The 24,710-nt window shown below is 43.5% G+C and overlaps 1 protein-coding gene across 1 annotated transcript; it reads right to left on the bottom strand.

Moving 5' to 3' along the window:
- Positions 1-8,808: 8,808 nt before the first annotated feature.
- egr1 (early growth response 1) lies at positions 8,809-13,004 on the bottom strand. Its single transcript, XM_044204924.1, has 2 exons — positions 12,293-13,004; positions 8,809-11,403 (listed from the first exon to the last, which is right to left on the bottom strand). The coding sequence occupies exons 1-2, from the start codon at positions 12,501-12,503 to the stop codon at positions 10,079-10,081; spliced, it is 1,536 nt and encodes a 511-aa protein (XP_044060859.1). The 5' UTR covers positions 12,504-13,004; the 3' UTR covers positions 8,809-10,078.
- Between the last annotated feature and the right edge of the window lie 11,706 nt (positions 13,005-24,710).

Genomic DNA, 24,710 nt, shown 5'->3' with positions numbered 1-24,710 from the left:
GTACTTTTGGTTATCCTCTGACTTTTCCTCTAGTGCCATCATCAGGTCAAAAATTTTATTTGTCCATACTTTGGTTTATGACCAAATAGGTTAACTGCAAAACTAATAACATTCCCATCAGTTTCAGTTGTACTTGTGTTTAGTGCTAATTAGCAAATGTTAGCATGCTAACACGCTAAACTAAAATGGTGAACATGGTAAACAGTATACCTGTTTAACATCAGCATGTTGGCATTGTTACTGTGAGCATGTTAGCATGCTAGCATTTAGCTCAAAGCATCACTGTCCCTAAGCCTCACAGAGCTGCAAGCAAGGCTGTAGACTCTTAGTCTTACTCAACATTAAGTTAAACTGTTTTGCTTTAGCGTTGATTTAAAGTCTAACTGAAATTAAATTGCAATTTGTTTTGTCTGCTACAACATACATATCTGCTCAGTAAATCACTTGCCCTGTGTTCTCCTTTGAGAAAAACTCCAGCTCCAGTATCCGTCTACGTAGATGGAGACCATATTTCAATACAGCCAATCAAATCTTGCATAAAGCTGATCTATCACAGGCCGAGCCTGCTACACAACACAAAAGCCACATTAGCTTTCCTAATAAAGTCTCCTTCCTATCTAACTCACAAACATGAACATACGTCCTGCACCTGAGCTTGTTGTTGAGTACGATTCACTAGGGGAAAGTACACCGCTAATGTCAGTTTGCAGGCTAGGTAGCTGATTAGCTGCTCAGCTGCAGCACATCAAAAAGCATGTAAACGTACGTGCAAATGTCACTTCAATCCGGTTAGATGCTGGTGTGTTCCTTACTCTTCATTAACCCTGACAACACGCTGTCTGCCCATAACAAGTAGGCTACAGCGCAAGTTTAAGTTTAGCTCTACTTTGTCTCTCGTGTAACACCGGCACTCTGGCAACCAAAAGTTATTTTTGACACATTAGCTAATGGATGGAAAATTATTTAAATTATTGCCTTTAATCTTAAGTGCTTATATTTTGAACACAGATATTCAAATTGCATCCTGTTTCCATTTGATTTGCAGCAAAGTCCAGAAGATGTCTGCTTGTTGTGTTTGAGCTCATCTCAGTTAGTTTGCCTTTAGTGATGCTGGTGGTGACCTTCGCGCTCCTCCTCACTTTGCGTTTTCTGAAACTGTGAAAATGGGTGCCAAAAACTAAAACCCAGACACTTTTCCGTCAGTGGCTGAAACCTTGTTGTGGGCTTATGCTTCATTGCTTATTGATCGGCCATCTGTGCATTTGTGTTGACAATAAACTTAAACTGGTCCCAGACAGACAGGCAAACAGACAGACAGGCAGACAGATAGACAGACAGATGTTTCCTGGTAAACAGCAAGTGCTCCAATCAGACATAAATCTGTAAAGTGACAAGTTAACTCCTGCACCTGCTCTCTCTCCCCCTCTCTTTCTCTCTCTCTCTCTCTCTCTCTCTCTCTCTCTCTCTCTCTCTCTCTCTCTCTCTCTCTCACACACACACTAAGGAACAGCAGCAGACTGAGGAAAAGGAATTAAAAGAGTGAGAGGATGGACAGTAGACAGGCAGCAGGGTGTGAAATACAATCCTAGACACAAACAATCACAAATAAACACAAGTCCTGACATCCACACTTCAACCTGAGGCACACACATAGTCATGTCTTTCCTACTGTCAAGTCTCTCTGGTTGATTACTTCATAATGCACAGCAGTGTAGCCCCGCTGTTTCATAGCATCATTGACATGGCTGGAGTGGTGATAATGGTGTTTGTGGTTGCCAGGGAAAATGTGTGTGTGTTCAAGCCTGGAAGTCATGAGCAAAGCTATAGAGGTTGAACATTGTAGAGAAATGTGCATTAGAACTCATTGAACGTGTTTGGAAAGAAAAATACAGCGTAAAATAAAAGCAATAATGTATGTTAAAGGTAAAAGTGAAGTAGAGGAAAGTGTATAGTGCACACATCAACAGAGGAAGATGGATGAGGTGTATTTGCGAACGACACAGCGAGTAAACAACCATTCATTTAACTGCAATTTCTCCTCATTTTACTGCTTTAGAGAAAGAGAGGGACCCTCATTCGCATCCTCACAGCAACTTTTAGCCCACTGGTCTAGATAGAATAACAGAATAGGGCTGGGGTCATTACTCACATAGGGGACTCTATTAAGTGGCAGTGTACAGAGCTAAATGCACACACACACACACACATGCAAGCATACACACTCACACCCTGAGGTGTAGAGAGAGCACAGTGGAGTGCGTGTGCATGCATGCGTATGGGTCAAATGTGTGGCCCTCTGTGTGTGAATTATACTTAACTGCAGGGATATTTCCGAGCTGTAAAAAAACACACACACACGAGCGACGTGCACTCTTTGTAATCTAGCACCATTACTGGCGGCTTCACGTACATTAGAGGATGAAAATGATGGAGGACAGGAGGAGATAGGGCCGCTGAAGGGGTAATTTCACTGAGGGGGCATCTGAGGTATTTATAGCCAAACGATTGAAGTGTTGAAAGCGTACAGAGTTCATGATCTGATCACAGATGTATCCTAATGGAAACAGGATAGCAAGGATACAGTAATGTACAGCTTACACTAGGCTGGGTGTTTGAGTCTACTATATAGAAAACTTTGCTTGTCTCACCTTGTCAAAGCATTTCACTGCTGAGCCAAAATTTTCCTGGGTTAAAGTTGGGTTATAGCTGTGGTCAAGGCTCATGACTTCACATTGGCAGTAATAACCTGTCAACTGTTTCACATTAGGAAGCGTAAAAGCCTACATACACACTTGACAGAGCTGACAGATGCTGACATGCCACTGCATGCAGTCACAGGCCCTAAATGAGGTGTGGATGTGACAGAGATGTGGCTGTGCTCAGCTCGCCACAGCACACACTGCTTACTGTTAACTAGCTGTTAGGGAGGCAGACAAGGGGAGACAGACATAGAGAGAAAGAGGAAAAGAGGATGGATTGCTTAGATTTATATCTATATAAAACTGCATAAAATTAGATTACATTAAAGAGCTAGTTCCACATGTTGGGAAATACATTTACTTGCTTTCTTGCTACACAGATGAGGAGATTGATACCACTCTCATGTCTGTACGGTAAATATGAAGTGGTGGATTTTGTTACCTTTGGACAGAGCCAGGCAAGCTGTTCCCCTGTTTCCAGTCTTTATGCTAAGCTAAGCTGCTGGCTGTAGCTTCATATGTACTGTATGTACAGACATGACAGTGGTATCAATCTTCTCATCTAACTCTCAGCAGGAAAGCGTATTTCCCAAAATGTTGAACTATTCCTTTAAACATTGGCAGACCCTTGGAGAGTGCTGACCTGAGAGTTTCCACTGGGAACGTTAAAACAATGTATACAATGTGCACGTGTGTGCATGTGCTGGTGGACAACAGAAGATACCAGCAGGTATCTCGGCCACTCCCACCCTCCTGCTCCCCAGACGCAGCACACTGATGACATCAGCTGGTGTGAAAGTGGCCATTAGTTCCACCTCATCACTGTGGGACAAATATAGCAGCGCAAGGCTTTCATCAAACATGGAGGACAGCTGTAGTGAGGGGGCGGGAAAGGAAACCTGGCCAGATGATGATACACATTCACCGTATCCTTCCTCCTCCCCAATTCTAATTTCTTCTACTCCCTTGTGATCACTCTGTCACCCCTGAGACTGATAACACCTTATGGCTGCAGCACATAGACACATACACATATAGACACACACACACACACACACACACACACACACACCTGTTTACCTAATTCTACATCCTTTCCACACAGGAATTTTCTTTTTTTTGTATGTGATTGAGGCTCAGGCTTTAAATGAGGCTTAGCAGCAGCCGGATGATAAGCACTGCTTTTGTAATACCTGGTGCTGTATAATGAAAGCCAAGCATCGATAGCACACAGTACCATTGTCAGTGTAAGTCAAAACTATAAAACATCAAGACAAAGGATGTCTCTTGCCACCACTGTTAGTCCTGATTCTATTATCTTTGGCCCTGAACCAGTGATATCGTGTTTTCTTCTTTCAGTTGTGTGACTAAAGCTTCATATCTGTGGCAGATTACACTATTTATTATCGACTCATTCCACAGGTATTACCTAATAAGTGAATTAGTGATTGTTTTTAGCAGTACATGAACAAAAGACATTGGACAAGATTAAGTTGTGGTCAGTGCTGATGTACTGTGGAAAAGCAGTGCACTTTCATGATTGTGTGTGTGTGGTGCATCTCAGAACAGGTGGCTGCGGTGTCGGATCAGACACCTGGCCTCCGCCTTTTGAATGACAGGTGGTGAAGTCACTGCAGGGCACATCTGGAGGGTGGGGGGGGAGACACAGATTTTGTATTAGGTCTCTGTCTGTCTGTTTGTCTCTCTCTCTCTGCTTTTGATGTATCAGAGTGAGACACAGGATGCCCTGATTTGATCACATCATTGTTCTAATCTCATTTTGTAGTGTTTGTAGCAGTGCTCCTCATGAAAAGATGCAAATGCCTCATTGGCCAGGAACATGTAAACAAAAACTATATATACTATAAACTATTTATATAATAAATTTGGTTGGAGTTATATTCAGTCACAAAGCCTGCAGACACACACACACACACGCACGTATGCTCACACATACTCACAGCACTGTAGCTCTCACCTCTAATCTGGACTGTTGTGACAACTGGGTGGTTGTTCGGAACTCTTGAACTACAGTTCAAGCAAAACCAGTGCCCCTGAAATGCATCCCTACTGCTTCATGTGAAATAAAATGGGTCATAGAAACAAGCAGATTTATTAAAAAGCAGGATGAGCTATCAATGATAGTTTTGTTGCAAAATTAGGGCAGTACAGCACTCTACTAATCTACTATTACTCTACTAATGTCCCAAATGTATGGCGAGACAATACAATAATTTACACTAGTCTCCAATCCAAAAACCTCCATTAATTTTGTTTGTTTTGTTATTGTTATTTAGCAATTGATGTCTTGCACAGTGCCGTCAGAAGCCTCTAATTTGCAGTGGAAAGCCATCTGCTGCAGAACATGTATCCCTCTGATAAAAACAGACAAGGCTCTGAGAGGCATGACTGCATTTATTTACCCAGCCTCAGAGACCCTGCTCAGGGACTGCATATGATAGTCAGACTCACAGACAGAAAAGAAAACAACTCAAGCCCACTTACTAGCCTTAACACATAAAGACTTATGAGGGCCTGTTTGCATTTCAGAGCCACCCAGGTGCCTTTTGTGAAGCTGTAGTGCACTTGATGCTGAGTTGAAGCGGTGTCATATTTGGAGGTACTTAAGCAACTGTTTTGTTGTCTGTTCAAAGCCATGTACTTCAAACAAGCATGGCTTATTAAGTAGAGCTAAAGTTGCCAGGACACCTGTAGATTATTGTGGAAGTGAGGCGTCACAAATCTCTTCTATGTGCCACAAATAATTTCAAAGATGCTTGTGAGTTGTGCTGCTCTTACATCTTGCGTGTTTTGAACAGGTACATAGCTAACACACATTTTAACTCAGATATGAAGAGCACATTTGTGAGATCTTGATTATATGCTTGAGTGTCTTTATGTGCAAAGCAAAGCATGTTTCAGGTTGGTCTGTCTTATTTCATTTACAGCATGATGGACTGCTAAATTTTGTCCAGGTTTGTCACACTTTTACTTTTTGTCTGATATTCAAACTGTGAAATGCCAAGCACGTTTCCTGAATGCTGTCTGTGTAAATGTTGCAATCTACCTGAAATGTAAGGAGGCTGGAAATCAAGCAGTTTAAATATAACCTACTTATCCCTAAAGGCTCAACAGGTGTCGAGTGCAAGAGGCAGAACAGGAGAAAGCACCTGACGACGTTATCAGCATTCCCTATTGGCAAGATAAAAAAAACATCCCAGTGAGGCAAAGCAAGGCTCTGAACATGACATCAATGGAGCATCTTTAAAAGACATTAGAGAGCAGTCCTCCTGTCATATCCCTGTGATAAGGTACAGGAATCTAGCCTTCCAGCATACAGTACCGTGTCTCTATGAAGGCGATTCTCCAGTGTCTTCCCTGCTGTGTTTAATCTCCATGTAGAGATGAAGGTTGGAGGATGGCCAATGGTGCCTACGTGCTATGCTGGGCTCTGGGTCGTCCTACCCGACGCTGGTCTCTCCCCAGTGGCCCTGGAGATGTCAAGGGGTGAGGGCAGAGGAGAACGGATAGCTGCCGCTCCCGGAGCCCCTCATTCACTCTCTAACTTGCTCACATTAAAGAGAGCTCTAATCACTGCAGGGACTTGGCCAATGATGTGCTTATCAAACGGCATATTTCAAAAAGGCATCTTAAAAGGCCCGAGGGCGAAGAGGCAATAAGAGCACATTTGTATGTGGATGAAAGGGAAAAGTGTAGACAGACCTTGCATCAGAATACAGAGGGGGGAAATCATTAGCATCTCCAGCAAAATATGCACTACCAGAGAGGGAGAGCGAGGTAGTGACAGAGAGGGAGAGAGAGGTGGGAGTGGGATGGGGTTGGAGGGTGGGGAGGGAGAAAGAATGGTTCTTTTCGCCATTCGTCCTTTTTTGTTTTACACAGTTCCCAAAAAGAATAAGAGAACAAATACATTTTTGAACAAAGACAGGGCTCTTGAAGTGGCCCGCTGGGTGCGTGAGGTGGCTCCGTTGTGGGTTAAAACAGAGTGAAGCCACAACGCAACTGCACTCCCAACTCCTCTTGCGCTCCTCTCACACCTCCCTAAACAGAACAGGCCCAGCGCGTGAGCTTTGATATGCGAGGAAGAACCTTGAATCAGAGCAAGAGGATATGATGGGCTACACAATTCCCTCATACTTTGACGGATTTTGGCCGTCTGTCTTTCTAGCATTTCGGTTATGGACTGTGACAAGACTGGTTGAAATATTGTCTCTTAACATGAGAAAAGGCTGAGCAAAGCACAGTCTGTGGTTTTCACATTGAGTAAAAGAGTTTTCTAAAAGCATGGTAGTATGAGAAAGTTGTGATGCAAAGGCTGCTGAATGGCTCTTGATTTTCAGCCAGGGACCAAAATAATGCTGTAAACAACGACAGGAAATGATAGATTTCAAGATTGTAAGCCACACATGGAGGCTTGAGATTTGCCTAAAAAAGCTGGATGTGCTTCTGAGTGGAGAACATCATTATTTAAACATCAAGATGATTTAACTCAGCATAGAAATCAACCACAGTGCTGATTTGTGTTTGTGTGATCCACTGAAGTATGTCCTCTTATGTGTGTGTATTTCATTTATTTATTAAATTGTAGCAGTGGGGTAGATTTCATCCATTGTTACCTTCTTTTGCTATTTTTTGCTGCCTTTTGCTGTGTCATTTGGGAGTGTTTATACGTACTCAAGCAGACACACATACACACACACATGCAAGTAGACACATGCATGCGAACTGTGTCAGCAGATGAGAGGGTGGTGTCCAGGTAGATCTGTTTCATGGGGACACTGAGCTTTAACCAAGGAAACACAGAGCAGAACAACAGCTGCTAACACAGCAAATTTCACACATTTACACACTTACACATCACTGCAGCAGCATGCAGACACACAGCAGGAAACAACTACATTAGTCAGTCTATAGACCTTTAGACAGTCCCTGTTTATATCGCACACAAACGTTTACATACATGTGCGCACAAACATAAACACACACGATACAAACACACACAACTCATCAGACCCAATTTAGAAAGTCAATTTGGGATCAGGAGACTAATTATCTTAATTATTTTCCTTTTCCCTCCATCACTCTCTTCTACTTGTTTTCCTGCTTTCTATTTTAGCTGTGTTTGCATTTGTGAGTATTTTGGTTGTGCATTTCACAACACAAAATTACTCCAAAGCTCAGAGAGAAAAACTTGGTTCTTGTCTACATAGGCTATAAAAACCAAGCTGTTTTATTCTCATACTCAGACATGTAGCAAGAATTCCTTGCCTAGGGAAGAGTGGCAGATGAATAATGACGGTGCGACGAGGCTGTTATTATATTCTGCTTGAAAAACCAAAAGAAACAGCGGTTAAACCTTCAGGGCCAGTCTGTTCAGCTGCACACGTGCAACAATTCAGCCTAACCTACACGGATATTGCCCAATTGTGTGTTACAGCTCATGAGGTGACAGCATCTCGCCAACCACATTTGTGGAAAAGAAGGTAATTATCATGTGATGGATTTCACCTGCAATCTGTGAAAATAACCCTGTGTATGTCTAAGCATAGTCGGTTTAAAAAATCCCTCTCCAAAAAATAATTTCTCGAACAGCATACAGAAGAGGAAAAAATATTTTTTTGTCATTTTGCCTAAAGATCAAATTCAGGAAGTCTCAAAAGTAAGGGCCAGTGTGTATCATAAAATCTAAAATGAAATGGAAATTTATATAAACTTAATATCTTCAAGAGCATGTTGGATCTAGATAAGAATTTCTCATCTTCAGTGTTTATAGGCATGGGAGTCATGCATTAGTGTTATCAGTAATACATGGTTCAATTGGAGAACAGCGATTGAAACAGAGAGTTTCTATAAGATTATCCTGTGCAGATTTTTCTAAATTTATAGGGTGGCTCTCTGTAATGTGAAGTTGTGGTATAATTCCAATAATAATCTGCATACAATTAAAATATAGGTTGATGGAGTATATTATGTTCATGTATGAGGGATGTACATGACGAAATGAAGGATAAAGTGAAATGAAGATGGTTTGAAGTTTCAATGGAAATATTTGAAAACACAAAAGAACAATAAAGAATGAAAACAAATATACATATATATTCATATTTTTATTTATATTTCATTTCTGGGAGGATATCTTGTACACCAAATATCCCATTGGCAGTTAAGCGCATTCAATGTGTTTAGAAGCCAGAAACAGTCACTTGTTTTAACAAACACAAATACAAAATAAAGATAACCACAAAATAATGAACTGCATGTATATAACATACAAAAGAATCCCATGCCTACTCAGTAGGTAACTTCAACATTCCAGCTCTTGAAGATGTGGATATTTACACTTAAGTTTTACAAAAATATAATTTATAATTTTTCTCCTTTTTTGCTTACATTCTAATGAAATGAAGCGGTGCCCTCATAGCTCGTCCCTTTTCCTCTTTCTGAGTATGACTTACATTCTGTAACAAAAATATTCCCTCAACCCTTAAGGCGAGATGCAGTGCATCCTCTCTCGCACGCAGCCGAGTCACAACATCAGCAAGGCTTCACAAAAGGCACCAAATAACGGGAGTGTTTGTCATGTTTAGTTTTTTTTTTAAATGTTTTTTCTCTCTCTAGTTTTCCATATAACCGAGTGATATGTCACATGTGAGAAAGAGAGAAAGAGATAGTACCAGTGGATGATATTTACAAACAGAAACTAACATCACTCTTACTCATGCTTGAATACTTAAGTGCTTTTTTTCAAACAATGTCAAAACGTATCACAGCATCATCACTACATAATAGAGAAAGTATGTAGAAAATATGGCCCTGCTCACTTCAAATAATACAATGCAAATATGCAAATAATTTTTCACATCAATGGTACCAAAAAATGATAAAAACGAAACATGGCACATGTACAATATACATATATGGTAGCTTATGTATATCATTCAATGTCTTTTGTACTGTATGAGTGCCTGCAAGGGCGAACGTGCCTTAGCACCACAACTGCTGGCAATCTCTTTGTCTCTTGGTTTTTGTGTACCTAATAGTAGAGACCCGTCAGTGCCGGATTCTATTCTCTTATCTGTTGAGTCCCTTATGCATTTGAAGTGTTGCATTTGTTTTACAGAGACAGAAAAAAATCCCTTTTCATCTTCTATTGTCTTTGCCCAGTCCTTGACATGTGTCTTTTTCTCTCTTTTAGGTAAATCTCAAGATTCACCTAACACTGCAGACAGGGAGCAGACAGAAAAGTGCTTTTTGGAGGGGAAAACAAAGTCTTTTGATGCTGATTTCTTTCCCCTCAAAGAACCTTAAGGAAGGAGAGGTACGGAGAGATTTAAAAAAGTTTTTCTGTTTGCTCTTTCTTAGCAGATCTCGATTGTCCTTGGGGAGAGAGTGGTCTGCATGTCTGATAGTGGGGTGGGGATGGGGGAACTGTAGATGTTGGAGGCGACTGAGGAGGGGAAGGAGGAGGCGACCTGGGACTGAAAGGTGCTGGACATGGACACCGATGGGTAGGTGGTGGCAATGGAAGGAGATGGATAGGAAGTGTGGATGGGAGAGGAGTAGCAGGAGGTGACGGGAGAGGGGTAAGAAGACACTGGAGATGGGTAGGAGGTGATGGGAGAAGGGTAGCTGGACGCAGGTGAAGCTGCTGATACTGGTGCTGCTGTTACTGCCACTGCTCCTGTCTTCTCTGCTTTCTTGTCCTTCTGCCGTAGGTGGATCTTTGTGTGCCTCTTCCTCTCGTCACTGCGGGCAAACTTGCGTCCGCAGATCTCGCAGGCGAAGGGCTTTTCACCGGTGTGAGTGCGGATGTGTGTTGTCAGGTGGTCGCTGCGGCTGAAGTTGCGCATACAGATGCGGCACTGGAAGGGTTTCTGGCCCGTGTGGATGCGGATGTGACGTGTCAGCTCATCAGAGCGTGAGAAGCGACGATCGCAGGTCTCCACAGGGCAAGCGTAGGGCCTCTCGTGAGGAGGTGTCTTGCTTGGCCGGGTGGGGTACTTGCGCATGCGGCTGGGCTTAATCAGCTGGGCCTGGTAGACACTCTTTAAGTCCTGGGAACCAGTCTGGGTGGCAAAGGCCTTGATGGTGGACAAAGGAGTGAGGGAGGGCTGGCTTGATTGACTCTGGAAGGGCTTTTGGTCAGGGGGCACCAGGCTGATCTCTCCCTGCTGCTGAGGGAAGAGGTAGTCAGGAATCATGGGCACAGGGAAGCTAGTGCTGCAGGTCTTGCCATTGGGGTAGGCTGGAGGAGGGTACTGCACTGCTCCTGGGCTGGAAAAAGCCTGGCCCTGGTCTGGGAAAATGTCAGAGTTGGGGCTAGAATAGGTCGGGGCAGCTGAGTAGATGGGGTTGGGCTCGCTGTGGTGAATGGAGGAACTGAGGCTGGAGCTCTGAGATGAGGAGGAGGTAGAAGAGGAAGAAGTGGAGGAAGACGGGATGGAAGAAGAGGAGGACGAGGTGGTCTGTGAGGCGGCAGAGGAAGAGCTGGAACTGGGGGCAATATTGCCCATCAGACCAGTGAACAGGCCCAAGATGGGCTCCGCCCAGAGGCTGTTGCTGCAGGTGGTGGCGGGCTCCAGGGTGAAGCGACCTGTGTAAGAGATGGGGGGAAGCCTCTGGGTGGGGTAGGTCTGCTCTGCCACTGGCTTCTCACAGTTGAAGGAGATATCAGGTAACGTATCTGCAGGGAGCACAGAGAAAGGGGAGACATTAATCAAACTGTCAATATCCAGAAAGAGGTAGAGGGGGAATCCTGCCAGAGCAGTGGACAGTGTGTCACCCCTCTCTTCTGTGACAGATCAGTCAAGTGCCCACGCAGAGAAACCCCCCAACCAAACTCTTTTCCCCTAAACTCTAAAACTGTCTCTTCCAAACCTCAACAAGAGCTGCTGTGCAAGCTTTCTATACTGGCATTTTCCTCTGCTCACACTCTCGATCTTTCTTTCGTTTTTTCTGTCTTCCTGTCTTGCACACACACACACATACACACACACAAACACGCACATTCTTGAAGCCCATCACAGAGCCCGAGGCAATTGATTACCGAAACTGCAGTTCAGCTGGTTTTAGGAATGCAATTTGAATTGAGCTGTAGGAGTGTCTAAAGGCATGCAGTGACTGAGCAGTGTTTGAGTCCTCTCAGAGTCGACAGGGATTTAGAGCTATCAATAAATTGGTCTTAAGTCAGATAATTTTTAATTTCCCTGCTTTTGTTCATTGTAGAATTTTATTGTAATAATGTTTTGTGTCCAGTCAGCTAAAAATCTAATTTACTTGCAGCCTGCAATTCCACTTTAAGTATAACATTTCTCACCATAAGCCATGATAAAACAAATTGATATAGACTTGTAATTAAAAATCTTAATATGTCAGCTGTAGTTATATGATCAATTAATATGTGAATTAATAATACACAGCAAAACATAAATAATAATTAAAGTTGTGCAGCTGTTTGTTTCTACCTCTTTTCTTGGTTTAATGTAGCTTAGCAGATGTGATCTAATCTTTAGTTCAGCTTTCCATGCAGCATAGAGGACCACAGGCAAAAGAAGCAAATCTCCAGCTCTTACCTCCAGCAAGGTGGTCGTACTGTTCTCCAGGCTCCCCGGTGCCAAAGCCTGCACCTTCGGGTGCGGAGGCGGTGAGGAAGGGGGTCCCTGCAGAGCTGAGCATCATCACCTCCTCCAGCTTGGGGTAGTTATCCATGGGGGAGTGAGGGAAGCTCAGGGGCTCTGAGATCTGCAGGGCTGGGAGGATCATCTCGGTCTTGGCTGCAGCCATCCTCTGCTGGTGCTGGAGCTGCAGGGCTGAGGCTGCGCTGGTGGCTGGTGAGGAGTGCAGGGAGGCTGGGTGCACGCTGACAGAGCGGTGCCTCGCAGGTGGAGGGAATCACTTAGAGCGCTGCACACTTCTGCTGATGCCGAGGAAGATGCTGTTTTCTGCCTTGCTCCGTGTTTTCCAGTTGTCCTGTTGTTTTCCTTTTTCTCTCAGAGATGAGTAAAGATCCACTTGTCTTTTCAGAAAAAATCAAAAGTGTCATTTATACTCATTCCCTAAGATTCATCAAAATTAATCAACAGATTAATCTTCTGTTTTTAAAAAAAATCTATGTATGAAATGACTTATCCAATCAGGTTTTGACCTTCTTGGATGGATGTTGTTTTGAATTGACTTTTTACGTTTGTTGTGATATTTCTCAGTAAGGGAGTTCTATGTGTTTGTCTCTCTATCGCTGCTCTAACAGTTGCTCTTGTGGACTCTCAGGGCTCTCTCTGAGCTGAGAGGTTCCCCCGCTCCTTTTATACCCTCTTGCCGTGACGTAGATGTCCATATTTGGAGCGGAGGAAGCCCATATTTAGGCACTGCAGTGGAGGACACATGACGCTGGCCTGGGGGGAAAGCAGAGAGGAGAGACTTTATATTAAGCTCTAGCAGTAAATTGCGAAGACAACGCCGCTCTTCCTCTGTCCCGAATCAATGTATCTTCATAGTAGAATAGCTCCGTGAGACAACAACATAATTCTTGCTCTCTCCCCGTCGCCCCATAGATTTGATTTGGATTTCCCATCTGTGCAGCAGGCTGCGCTGCTGCCGGAAAGCCCGGCTCCGCCGTGCCTTATAAGGTCGTGACTACATAAGGACCTATTCCGGTGGGTTTCCATTTCCCTGTCCTTATTTGGAACTTCCTGAGGCAGCGCTGATCGCTACTTGGCAGTGAATGAGAGGCTGGAGTGCAAATCATGTCCAGCTCTCACAATAACTAATGTCAGCAGCAGAATTCTGCTTCTCTGTTTAAAAGCACAGCTTCAGCTGAACTATTAGACTTTATGTGACAGACGTTGTGCAACAGACAAACTGCTTAGCCTTTTTGTTAATGTTAGAACAGCCAAGACTGTGTGCTGTGCGCTAAATAAGAACGAAAACACGTTTTAACCACAAATGCAACATGTGTATTTATGATACTCATACATTTTCAACCAAAAACAGGCAAACGTATATCCTAATATCTAACTAGATTCAAAAGTGACTTTAGAGCTTTATTTTTTAGGCTGGAACATAATTTTCATAAAGTGTTACGAGTGGATGCTACATCGCCATGCATTTCTATAGCTTATAGGCTTATTGATTATGAATAGTTAGCTGACATGTTTAATTTATTTTGACATTTGATAGGTATATAAATAAGGGTATTTCTAAGGCTATGTGCTTAAAAATATAAGACTGTGCAAACTCTGCTGGCTGGTAGCAAACTTCCTTTAAATTAACTTTCCATCTCCCTCGCTGTGTCATTGATTAATGAGAACAGATAGCCGCGGATGCTGACGAGGTGCGGGGCGATCCGTCTAATTGAGGGGTGTCCTCGGCTCAATATTCGGGGAATCTCTCTGCCACTCAGCGGCCTAATGGGCCGCATTAACAACGCTGCGCACAGCTGCCAGGACGCCTGCGGGATACCGATGTTCCCCCCGGCTGCTCCAGCCTCGGCTGGCGCGCCAGCACTCCTCGGTGGATGCTGACGGGAAATCAATGTGTTTCCCTTGCTGCTGACTGGATCTATATGCGAGCAACCTCATTGGGAAATATCGTGGGCAGGACACTTTGAGGTGGCCTGAGAGAGAGAGAGAGAGAGAGAGAGAGAGAGAGAGAGAGAGAGAGAGAGGGGTGGTGCTGATGCGTTGGAGAGGGCAGCGCAGGTAAAACTCCCCGTTCTTCAGATAGATAGATAGATAGATAGATAGATAGATAGATAGATAGATAGATAGATAGATAGATAGATAGATAGATAGATAGATAGATAGATAGATGTGGAAACAAAACATAATTCAGGTACACACAGTAGGTTTTTGGTCTTTACTGGATTGCATTCTTTTCCAGGCATTTCCCATCTAGCCTCTGGCAAATCTCTCTGTTTACCCCCATTGGACTGATAGCAAAATTCTGTCATATATTATGGATGATCTGGAGCAGAGGCTCCTTCACAAAATCCAAATAAGCCTGAAGTGGAGGGTGCAGCTGGAGAATGTGTAATGTTGTTTATTCATACAGTCAGATACATATAAATGATCAAATATAATCAATTTTGAAAGTATGTGGCGGCTTTGTATTTTAGGAGGAAATGGTGCTCCCACAGCACGCACACACTCCTAAAACTTTAGTTTACATTTTGTTTTTCAGCAAGGGAGATGCCACTTTTCTTCAGGCTTGTTAGTTTGAGGGAAACAAAGACCAGAAGCTCAGGACATGATGACGGTGAGTTGCACAAAGTGACCATAACTATATGGCGAGGTGGTGATGCCAAATCTGAACTCCTGTGTGCATCCTTCGTTGCTGTCATACAATCAGTTACCGAGGTCGATAAATCTGTGGCAAAGCAAAGAAGAAAGAGCAGAGAGAGCAGATGAGAGAACTCATCATCTGATGACAATGTAATAAAATCAGGTTAGGGAAAACTGTCAGAAAAGTAATAAAGTAATAAAGATGATAAACAGTTCTCAGTGGCTGTTTGGGCCTCCCTTCACTCTGATGCATGAAGGGGGTGGAAGCCAGATGCTGTAAGGGCAGGGGAAGGAGAATTAGTCTGTGTGTGTGTGTGTGTGTGTGTGTGTGTGTGTGTGTGTGTGTGTGTGTGTGTGATGTAGATGTGCATGATGTGCGCACTGTTGCATGTTTGTGTGTGTGTATGTGTTTGGGTCAGCCAGTTCATTCTCCTCGGTGTGTTCCCCATTGCTGCCCACACAAACCAGCCAGAGGAGTCCTCGCCTGATGAAACTCCAACGCTCTGCCAGCCGGCGAGAGAGAAAGGCTCTCCCATTACCTACGCAGCCACCACGCCCCTGTTCACACACACACACACACACACATACACAAACACAAACACACACACGCAAACACACAAACACACCCTGCACGATAGCTGGTTGATATTTAATCATGCCCCAATCTGCCATGGACAAAAGACGAGGAAGCAGAGAGGGAAGCCAAAAAAAGAGAGAGAAGAGGAGGTGGAAGAGAGTAGAGGAGTTGAAACATAAAAATAAAGGGAGAGGGAAGAGAGAGCGAAGAAATAGAGATGTATAGATAGCGAGGAGATGGAGGCAGGTTGAGAAAAAGAGATGGAGAATGTGGGAAGGAAGGGTGAGGGCAATAGAAAAATAGAAAATAGAGAGACCGAGAGAGAATCCTCACACCCACATACTGTACGTGGGAACAAATACCAAGCTTTGAGCTGGCATTTGTCAGCAGCCAATGCCAGGCAGTCAGTCAGGGAGACAGGACAGACAGACACTCCTGCTCCTCCGTCACACCTCCTCACCTAGCGGGCCGCCCACACCAACCAGTGGTGAAATCCCTCCCATTAGCATACAGGTGTGTTCAGCCTTGTGTGCTCCCATAACGGGCAGACCAAGATTAGAGGCTGGATAATGACAGTTACCAAAGCCAGCATGTTACATAATGTGGGGGGAGGGGCGAATAATGTAATGACAGAGAGAGCGAGAAAGAGAGGACCTGGTTATTTTGCAGCACAGAATGCAACAATAACAGTTTTGTTTTTCCAAATGGGATAGAGTGAGAGTGATGGACTCTAGATGATAAAAAATGAAATGAGGCATTGATGTGTTGGGGCCTGTATAACACACAGGGAGTGTTGATAATTAAATAGGAGAAGAGCAGAGGCCTGATGGTCTCGGGCAGAGTGACAGGCTGAATATTAGCCCATAGTCAGAGTGATGGGGAGAGGAGCAGAGAACATGATAGGAGGGCATCTGATAAATGTCATTTTTCTCCCAGCTTTTAAAGTGACACCAGCAGGAGTGTGTAGCCTGACCTTTTACGTGAAATGCGCCTGGGAAAAGACAAACTGACGTGAGAGGGATAAAAATCTGTCGGAAACGTTGAGGAAACTGGCAGAGTAAAGGGGTCGCAGAATATCTCCGGACTAATTGACATGCATGAAAAGCCAAATGGATCTAATGGGATTCTGTAAACCACAGTACTGCATGTCTGTTTGAATACTTGACACCTGGACTCAGCGCTCCAGTCATCATAAACCTTGGCTCACTTATTGAAATCTAACACAGCGCATTACAATACAATGCAGAAGATTACAGTACACCACCTGTTGCTGCACTGAAGCAGCCAGACATTTTTTTGCTTTGTTCAGAGGAGTCCAGGAATGCTGCTGTGGAATGCTGGCCTTGTGTTAGTGGCGTATGATTATGCTGTGGGTAAGATCACAAGTTTTCTTTTACTGCGGGAGCTGACCTACTAAAGCTTTAGGCCCCGGTGACGACGTTTGAAAGACAATCTGCTCTCACTTCACAGTCACTGCAAGCGTCCCTCCTTGTCGTATTATCCCCCAGGCTGTGGAGCAGGATGGGTGTTAGCATATCACACAGAAAAAGGGACTAGGCATCGAATACCCGCTCTATCTGCTTATCTGCCTGTTGTTGCCTCCTGAAGGTGGTAGGTGACAGAGAGACAATTACCAAACACGTCCCCGAGGATGTGTGACTCACTGAGGCCCCCCCCCTCTCCCGGCCTGTTTGTCTGATGCTTGTGACAAAAGATCTGACCCCTGACCTTTCAGCTCCAGATGACTCACCGGTAGCACGCTGACAGATGGGGCTTCCCCACACCATGCAGCAGTCTCAGGACAGCAACGGGTAACATTTAAAGGTTGTCACAAAACTGTGTTTTTCTGTGTTGGTCTGAGCTGTGTATACCATAATCTGTGGGTGGTAAGACCCCAGCATGTTGACAGAACTGATGTATAATAGGTCAGCTCTGTGTATGGCACATTCAGTGTTCAGTGTAGTCCTTTTTGATTCATTGCTTGGGGCTTGAGAAGTTAGTGCATTAGCTTAGCAAACCAAGTAAAAGATCAATGACCACTGAGGCCGCTGCTAAAATATTCTATTTAAAATTTAATTTTGCCTGCCTAGATAAGTAAAGGCACCTGTGGTGCTGTTATTGATTGTGAGATGAGATGTGGCTCATCATTTCCATTTTATGCCACTTTATACTTCTATACCACTACATTTGATAGTGAAATTTTGTACTTTTTACTATAGTTACTAGTTACTTTTCAGATGAAAATTTTATATGATAAGAATTTATTTTTTCTTCTATCCTGCCCCATTAATCATCTCACAACCCCTCAGATTTATCGAGTGACCTGTTTGAGGGGTCCGACCCCTAGGTTGGGAACCACTGAACTAAACTACCGTAACAGTATATAAAGTAGTTAAAACTAGCTCTACATTAACTGGCTACAACAGTAAAATGCTGCTTGTGTTATTACAGTATGCATCAGTATTAACAATCTAATAACATAATATATAGTAATATATCAGTTAAAGAGGCAATTTTTAAGCAGAACAACACTGGATGCTTGGATGCTGTAAAAACATTCTGTAATGTTGGTTTCACTCAGAAGTTGGAACCATATGCAGGACAGGAGACGGCAGTCAAAATCATAATGTCTTTACTTGAAAAGTTGGAGGCAAACATACAAATTAAGTAAACGTATCAGGAGCAAAATAAACACAGGCAAGGCTCTAAAAACTAAAAGGCTAGAGAGAGAAACAGAGTGAAGCAGTGTCACCAAGCAGAATCAAAAACTAGCACTGAGCAAAAACTAAAATACAAGGCTAAACAAGATTGGGTTCAGGTGTTGCACGGACTTCTTCTCCATCCGTTGTGCTGCTGGTTAGCTCCACTCCCTGCTGCCATCCTCTGTTCTGGCTGACCCATGACACATTTTGCTGCTAATACGCCTCTATTTTACTTAAGTAAGGTTTTGAATGCAGGACTTTTTACATTGTCACACTGGCACTTTTACTTAAGTAAAAGATCTGAGTGCTTCTTCCAGCACTGCTGTCAATAATTTTAACATGTTTAACATTTAACCAGCCTCATCAGCTGTCTGTCACTTTGTGGAAGAGAAAATCAGGCACAGACCAGACCAGATTCATTTTAAGTTTACTTAAGCTGCCTGGATGTTGCGCCTTATTGCCCCGGGAACAAAGCTTCTTATTGGTTGATTGACTGAGCTGACAAATACCAACTGCTCTTCACACTGCTGACGTCTTCATAGGGACAAAGAGACAGACAGGAAGGAGCAAGGGAGGCAGAAAGATGTGGCCTCAGCGTCCAGACTGGGAGGCAACTGGTTTGTTGTCTTTAGCGAACACATTTGGGTGTGACTCATGTGCATACGTACTCGGAGCAGACAGAAAATATCCAGACACAAAAACCTGTTTTTATTCTACTACAGTCTTCAGATTTTTGTCAGGAATTTAAACTTTGCTTTAGTCCACAGTCAAATGGAGCTCTGCCAGTCCACATCTGTTTATGTGGATGAGCGGCTTTATGCAGTGTGGGTTTATTATTGCATCAGACAGTCACGCCATCACCCTTGCTCATTCTTTGGACGTTTATAGAGAATGGTAAGAAAAGGGGAGATACTTTGGTTTTTATCTTTTCCTCTCTGAACCAAAAGCTATAAACACAAAGCCTGGGCCACTGAAAATTCAGTAAACTTACCCTGAAATCACCCTGTCTCTCAAAGGATGACCTGTCTAAACCTGGTGTTATACAAACAGGCAAGGCATACGCACATACACATGCACACACACACACACACACACACACACACACACACACACACACACACACACAAAAACCTTTAAGTTGTTCTCCAGAGTTTATTTAAGTTTTGAGTCACATCAGAAGTTGCCAAGACAAATAGTCTCCTTGGGTCCAATGGCCAAAGCTGTTCCTAATAACTTGCTGTGAAGTGAAAATGACAGTCAGAGCGAGACACATCTGCTCAGGTGAGAGTTATTTGTTTTGTAGTGTCGAAGCTGAAGTAAAGTGAAGGAACAGAGAGGGTGAAAGGCAGAGAGATAAGTGGGTAAGGAGAGATACAGAGGCAGAGGAAGTGTAGAGCCAGAAAGCGACTGAGACAGAGAGTGAAAGAGAAAGCGACTGTCGCTGGGTTGTTGACAGGTGGGCCTCAGGGCAGGTACGACAGGTTGATTCAGGTAAGCCTCTCTCCCTCCTCTCCCCCACCCTCCAACCCTCCAACCCTCCCCTCTACCCCAGCTGGAGACTGCCGATGTGGGATAGCCTACAGGGCTGAGGAGACAGGTCTCCATCAGAAATCCCTGCAACCCTTTACAATCATACAATAATCATTTAACTCCGAGTGCCGCACGTCAACAGGCATGATGGCTGACAAGGCAGACAGACAAGACGACAAACAACACTAACTGCAACACCTGTTGTATGCTTCCAAGGAAAATGAAAAAAGAAACAAGGAATGGAAGGAGGGAGGAATAAATAAATGAATAACTGTCAGAATCATTTGACTTATGGGACAATGGGTTTTTTAGGAGTTGAAGCTCGGGGGCCCAGTGTCACTTTAGGTCACTTGGACTGAAGATTCACCAGCAGATTTTGTAAACTTAAACTCTGTTGACAATATAGCATCTTATATGACAAGTAATTATAAGTAATTGAATTTGCTCTAATGCTTTAAATTTAGATTATCTATTGCATATTACCAGGGTCAGAGTTGTCTCTTTCTCTCTCATTATGCAAGGACTTGGAAAGGACTGGGTGTGCAGGTTAATGGTGCAACTGGATTAAGGAGACTAGATTCATACATAATGCAGTCATTTACCTTAATGGGAGAAACGTGACTGGGGAACGGTGTTTACATTAAAGGAGGGTGAGAGTTCAGCTGAGCTGAGGGAATATTTTTCTGCCTACGCTTGCGGCAGACAGTGTAATGAATTTCTATAAAGCGCACTGCAAATAAAAATAAAGACACACAAAGGAGATTGCATGTTGATGGTTGTCGGGTGATGCTGACAAGGAGAAATGGATGAGGACGGCAGTGAAACTTGCATTAGTATACAGTTTGTAGAAGACATCCAGTAGCCCCAGTCTGCTCTAAAAAGATCACCATTTTCTTCCGTTCAGTCTGTAGAGTCAAGATTATGGAACAATAATCTCAATTAAATCCAGGATTCTAACACATGTATGAGGAGAAGTGATCAAACAGGCTTTTATATTACCTTTATCGCCCACCTTTCAACAAGAATACACACATAGATTGCTACAAGGACACAAACCAATGCCTTCCATTGTTTGTGTTTGTCTTGCTATTCAAACATACTATGCACGTGGTGTACTGAACACAAACACCCACTTACACACACACACACACATATGATCATGTCCAAGGGCCGATGTGACTACATGTATCCACAAGTGTGCTGACGGCACACACCCAGCATATAGCCTGACATTCTCTTGGCCACAGTACACCACACAATTAAAATAAATCTCCTGTGAAGGCCACATGGTGCTGCTTCTTCTAACAGCCAAGCAGGGGAACAACTCCATAGCAACACTAGAGAAATGTTTACGTATGAGAATATTTGGATATGCACTGTTGGAAACATAAACAGGCTTAGTGTCATAATTTAGTTAGGAACACGATTTCTCACTGTACTGACTTAAAGAGTCAAAGAAAGAAAATAACATGAACTGGAAAGTCATGAACTTCCATTTTTCTCACAGTGGGATTGTGATGGTGTGTGTTCTCATTATGAGCACACAGACAGCCCTCCATGGGTCTCACTCTCTGAGTCGCTCTCTCGCTCTCTCTTTGCCTATCTAGCTCTGCATTCCCAGACAGCTTTAGCAGTTCAAACCCTCGCACTGCGGCATTGTCACACACCACACTGGTTGCCATGGAGAAATAGTCCTCCTGGTCTCCAAGGTACCCGAGTCTATTGTCTTGGCTTCTTTATTTAGATGAAAACATGATTTGTTGGAAGGGATCTACTTGTATTTTCGCTGCTTCTCCTTGCTGCCTTTTCTTTCTTCTTCTTCTTCTTCCTCACGAGCATCAATGCAGCGTCGCGTGATGTGTATTGTTTCATTCTTCTCCTTTCCAGGAGTTTGACTATGCGCATGTGTGTGTCAAGCTCACCTGATGTTTTGTAGCAATTAATTTCAGTGTGTCTGCATGTCAGCACCCCAGGAGGGGGGCTGTATGAAAGTTTTCCCCATTGCCACAGCTCTCGCCAGGGCTTATAATTGCCTTCTATTACCAGGGCTGGGTGTCACAGCCTGTCTGTCACCAGGAGACTCTCAACTAGTGACAGATGATGAGGAAAAGGAGTTGGAGTTTTTTTTACTGCTGCTCTTTTTGGCAGAATAAATAATAAAGGATATACAGTGTGTATATATTTATATATATATGTGTGTGTGTGTGTGTGTGTGTGTGTGTATATATAATATTGTAATGTTGTAATGTACTCCAGCTATGCGGCCTTGCTTGTTGTGCTATACAGAAATTTCACCTTCAGTGATGTGTGCACCTATAATGTTGAAGAAGTTGATTTAGAGACACCTGTATAAGAGCGCTGCACTCACAAAGTGACTCTAATGTGGCTTTGAAAAGCAGCTGTGAGGGCTTACAAACACTTAAAATCAACAAGCTCTAACCTTTGACCCCGTTTATTTGCATGTTTCCAGCTCCGCTCACAGCTGTCAGCAAGCTGCTACTTCTGTACTTGCTGGCAGAGCGAATGAACACCAAACAGGAAGTGACATCACATCCGTTGCTCCGTGATATCACTGGGCTGAGTTGGAGAAAACGAAGAAAAAAAAAACAGAGAGACAGAGGGGAGCGCGGCTGATGGGTGGAAAGAGGAAGCTGTCTGTGTTTCGTTTTCATTCAGTGGCTGTGGCTCAGGCATCCCAGACTCTGTGGTCTTGTTTAAGGCCAGCCAGACAAATAAAGTGATCTAATTTAAGTCACTTATCTACTTAATCAGAGGGGCTACAAACACAGAGTCTTCATCTCCTGCTTTAACCTCAGATGACTGTCTTGAATCACCACATATAATTTTTTTTTTGGAAACTTTACAATCATACACACATAAATATTTTTGGGCTAGACTCTGCTGACGTCAGCAGTTGCTAGACATCTGACTCAGTCAGTTTTTATATTTGCTTCTTGTTTCTAGCACTGTGTGTAACTTTTAAATAATACCAATTCAGTCCTTTGTGTTTCACACATGTTCAGTAATTCTATTTTTAAGAAATACTTTTTACTTTTACATTACTTTTAAAAAGCTGAGCAATAAAATAGAGGGAGTATGTATGTTTGTGATACCATATCCCCTGTACAGTTCTTTAATGTACCTTGTGTAACCATAAAACTCAATCTGCTCTCAAAGATCCGGTGTGTGTATGACTTGTCAGTTCACACCGATACACTGACATTTCTGTTTTTTTGCATGCAAGGTGATGCAAAAGTGGAAGGAGTGGTTTCGGAAACTGTGACACTGTGCTTTGTCAGCGCTGGGTGCAAGGCAGGGTGAGTTACTCTTGTGTGCTTCTGTGGCAGAAGCGTGCGGCAGCTTGTTCCTCTGGCACAAAGGCTAAACACTGAATGGAGTGGGTGCAGGTAAACATGCTAAAACAAGCCCTCTCTGTAAATTTGCTGCCTTGTCTTTCACGTTCATACACCTACCTTTTCTCTGTCGTCATTCCATCTCTGACTTTTCTGTGTTTGGGATCTGGTGGTTAGAGGACTCATGCTTCTACTCAGCATTTTAGTGGGAAAAATCAGCAAAGAAACTAAACTAAACAAATTTGGAGCTGACCATAAATGTGCATGTTAAATACTCTTACTTTTGAATCATCTCAAACAAGAAATAGGTGACTTCCTCCTCAGTACCTGAATCATTTAAGTTGCTGTAAATCTCTTTGAAGCGATTTTTGAAAGAGTCTTCCTACCTAAACAATCATCCTGGGAGATACACACTTGAGTTGTAGTGTTTCATCACCTATTACCCAACATTTGTTGCTATGATAATGATGATTGTGTTGATGATGGTATTCTGACTGGGCTTGGCCAGAGCCACAAATAGGCACAAATTGTTTTGAAAGCAGCCTTAATTTCTCATTTTCAGAATGGGGAACTAGAGAAAATGAGTCAGAGCAGATGTGTTGCGATGCTGAGATCGCAGACACTGACTCTAGATCAGTTCTACGCAATGGTTTAACTGGGAGATTGAACCTAGGGTTAAAGGAAGGAAAGACAGTCCAACAGCAGTGTTCAGAGGATCGGTGGTGTTGAAAACACTGAAAATGTCAAAAGGAGACCTGCTGTGAGCAGGACAAATAAACCAGCCGTTGTACTGTATGGGCTGTTGGGAATAGCCAAACATGTCCACACACACATAAACAACTCTTCAGTGAAAAAAGCCAGTGGGGAGAAGGGGAAGCGAGTGGGTGAGAGGGGAGAAGGAGGGGAGGACTGTGGGAGAGAGGCAGGAGGGAAGGGAGAGGAGGTCTGGAGCGAGTCCAGGGGAACTCCAGTCTGCTGTTACCCAACATGCTCTCTCTCAACAGGGACTGGGAGACTGACTGACTGCTGCTGCTGCTGCTGGAGAGACACAGGACCCACAGAACAGAGAAGGGGAGGCACGCACATACACACATTTATGTACCCCCGACACACACACACACACACACACACACACACACACACTGCCGTGGCTGTGTCGCCATAGTAACACACTGACCCTGGCCTTAAAGTTGCTCTCCCGAGCTTGATCTCCTGCCAAGCTCTGAGTAGTGGGGTGGACTAAATCTGCCTATTTATAGCAGGCCCTTTGGCTCATTTTCTACTAGTGACAATAAGAGCTAATCTGCTTCTCCAAAGCCCAACCACATCTACCTGACATCAGCCCATCTATAGACCCACATTAGCGAAAGGACAGGGATGATACGAGTTAGGGATGGAGAGACAGAGCTGGGAATAAATGAGAGGGAATGTGTAGGAGGTAGGAAGTAACAGTGAAAAAAAGAGAAAGACAATGAAATAGAATCTGAGAGACTGAAGCTTTGCTGCCTCTGATTATGTGTTCATCATGTATGTTCATGTTCATGTTCATG

Source organism: Siniperca chuatsi, linkage group LG8 (genome assembly GCF_020085105.1).
Source record: "Siniperca chuatsi isolate FFG_IHB_CAS linkage group LG8, ASM2008510v1, whole genome shotgun sequence".
In the NCBI taxonomy this organism is placed as follows: Eukaryota; Metazoa; Chordata; class Actinopteri; order Centrarchiformes; family Sinipercidae; genus Siniperca; species Siniperca chuatsi.
The sequence above is the reverse complement of the archived record's forward strand: the minus strand, read 5'-3'. Positions and strand labels throughout refer to the sequence as shown.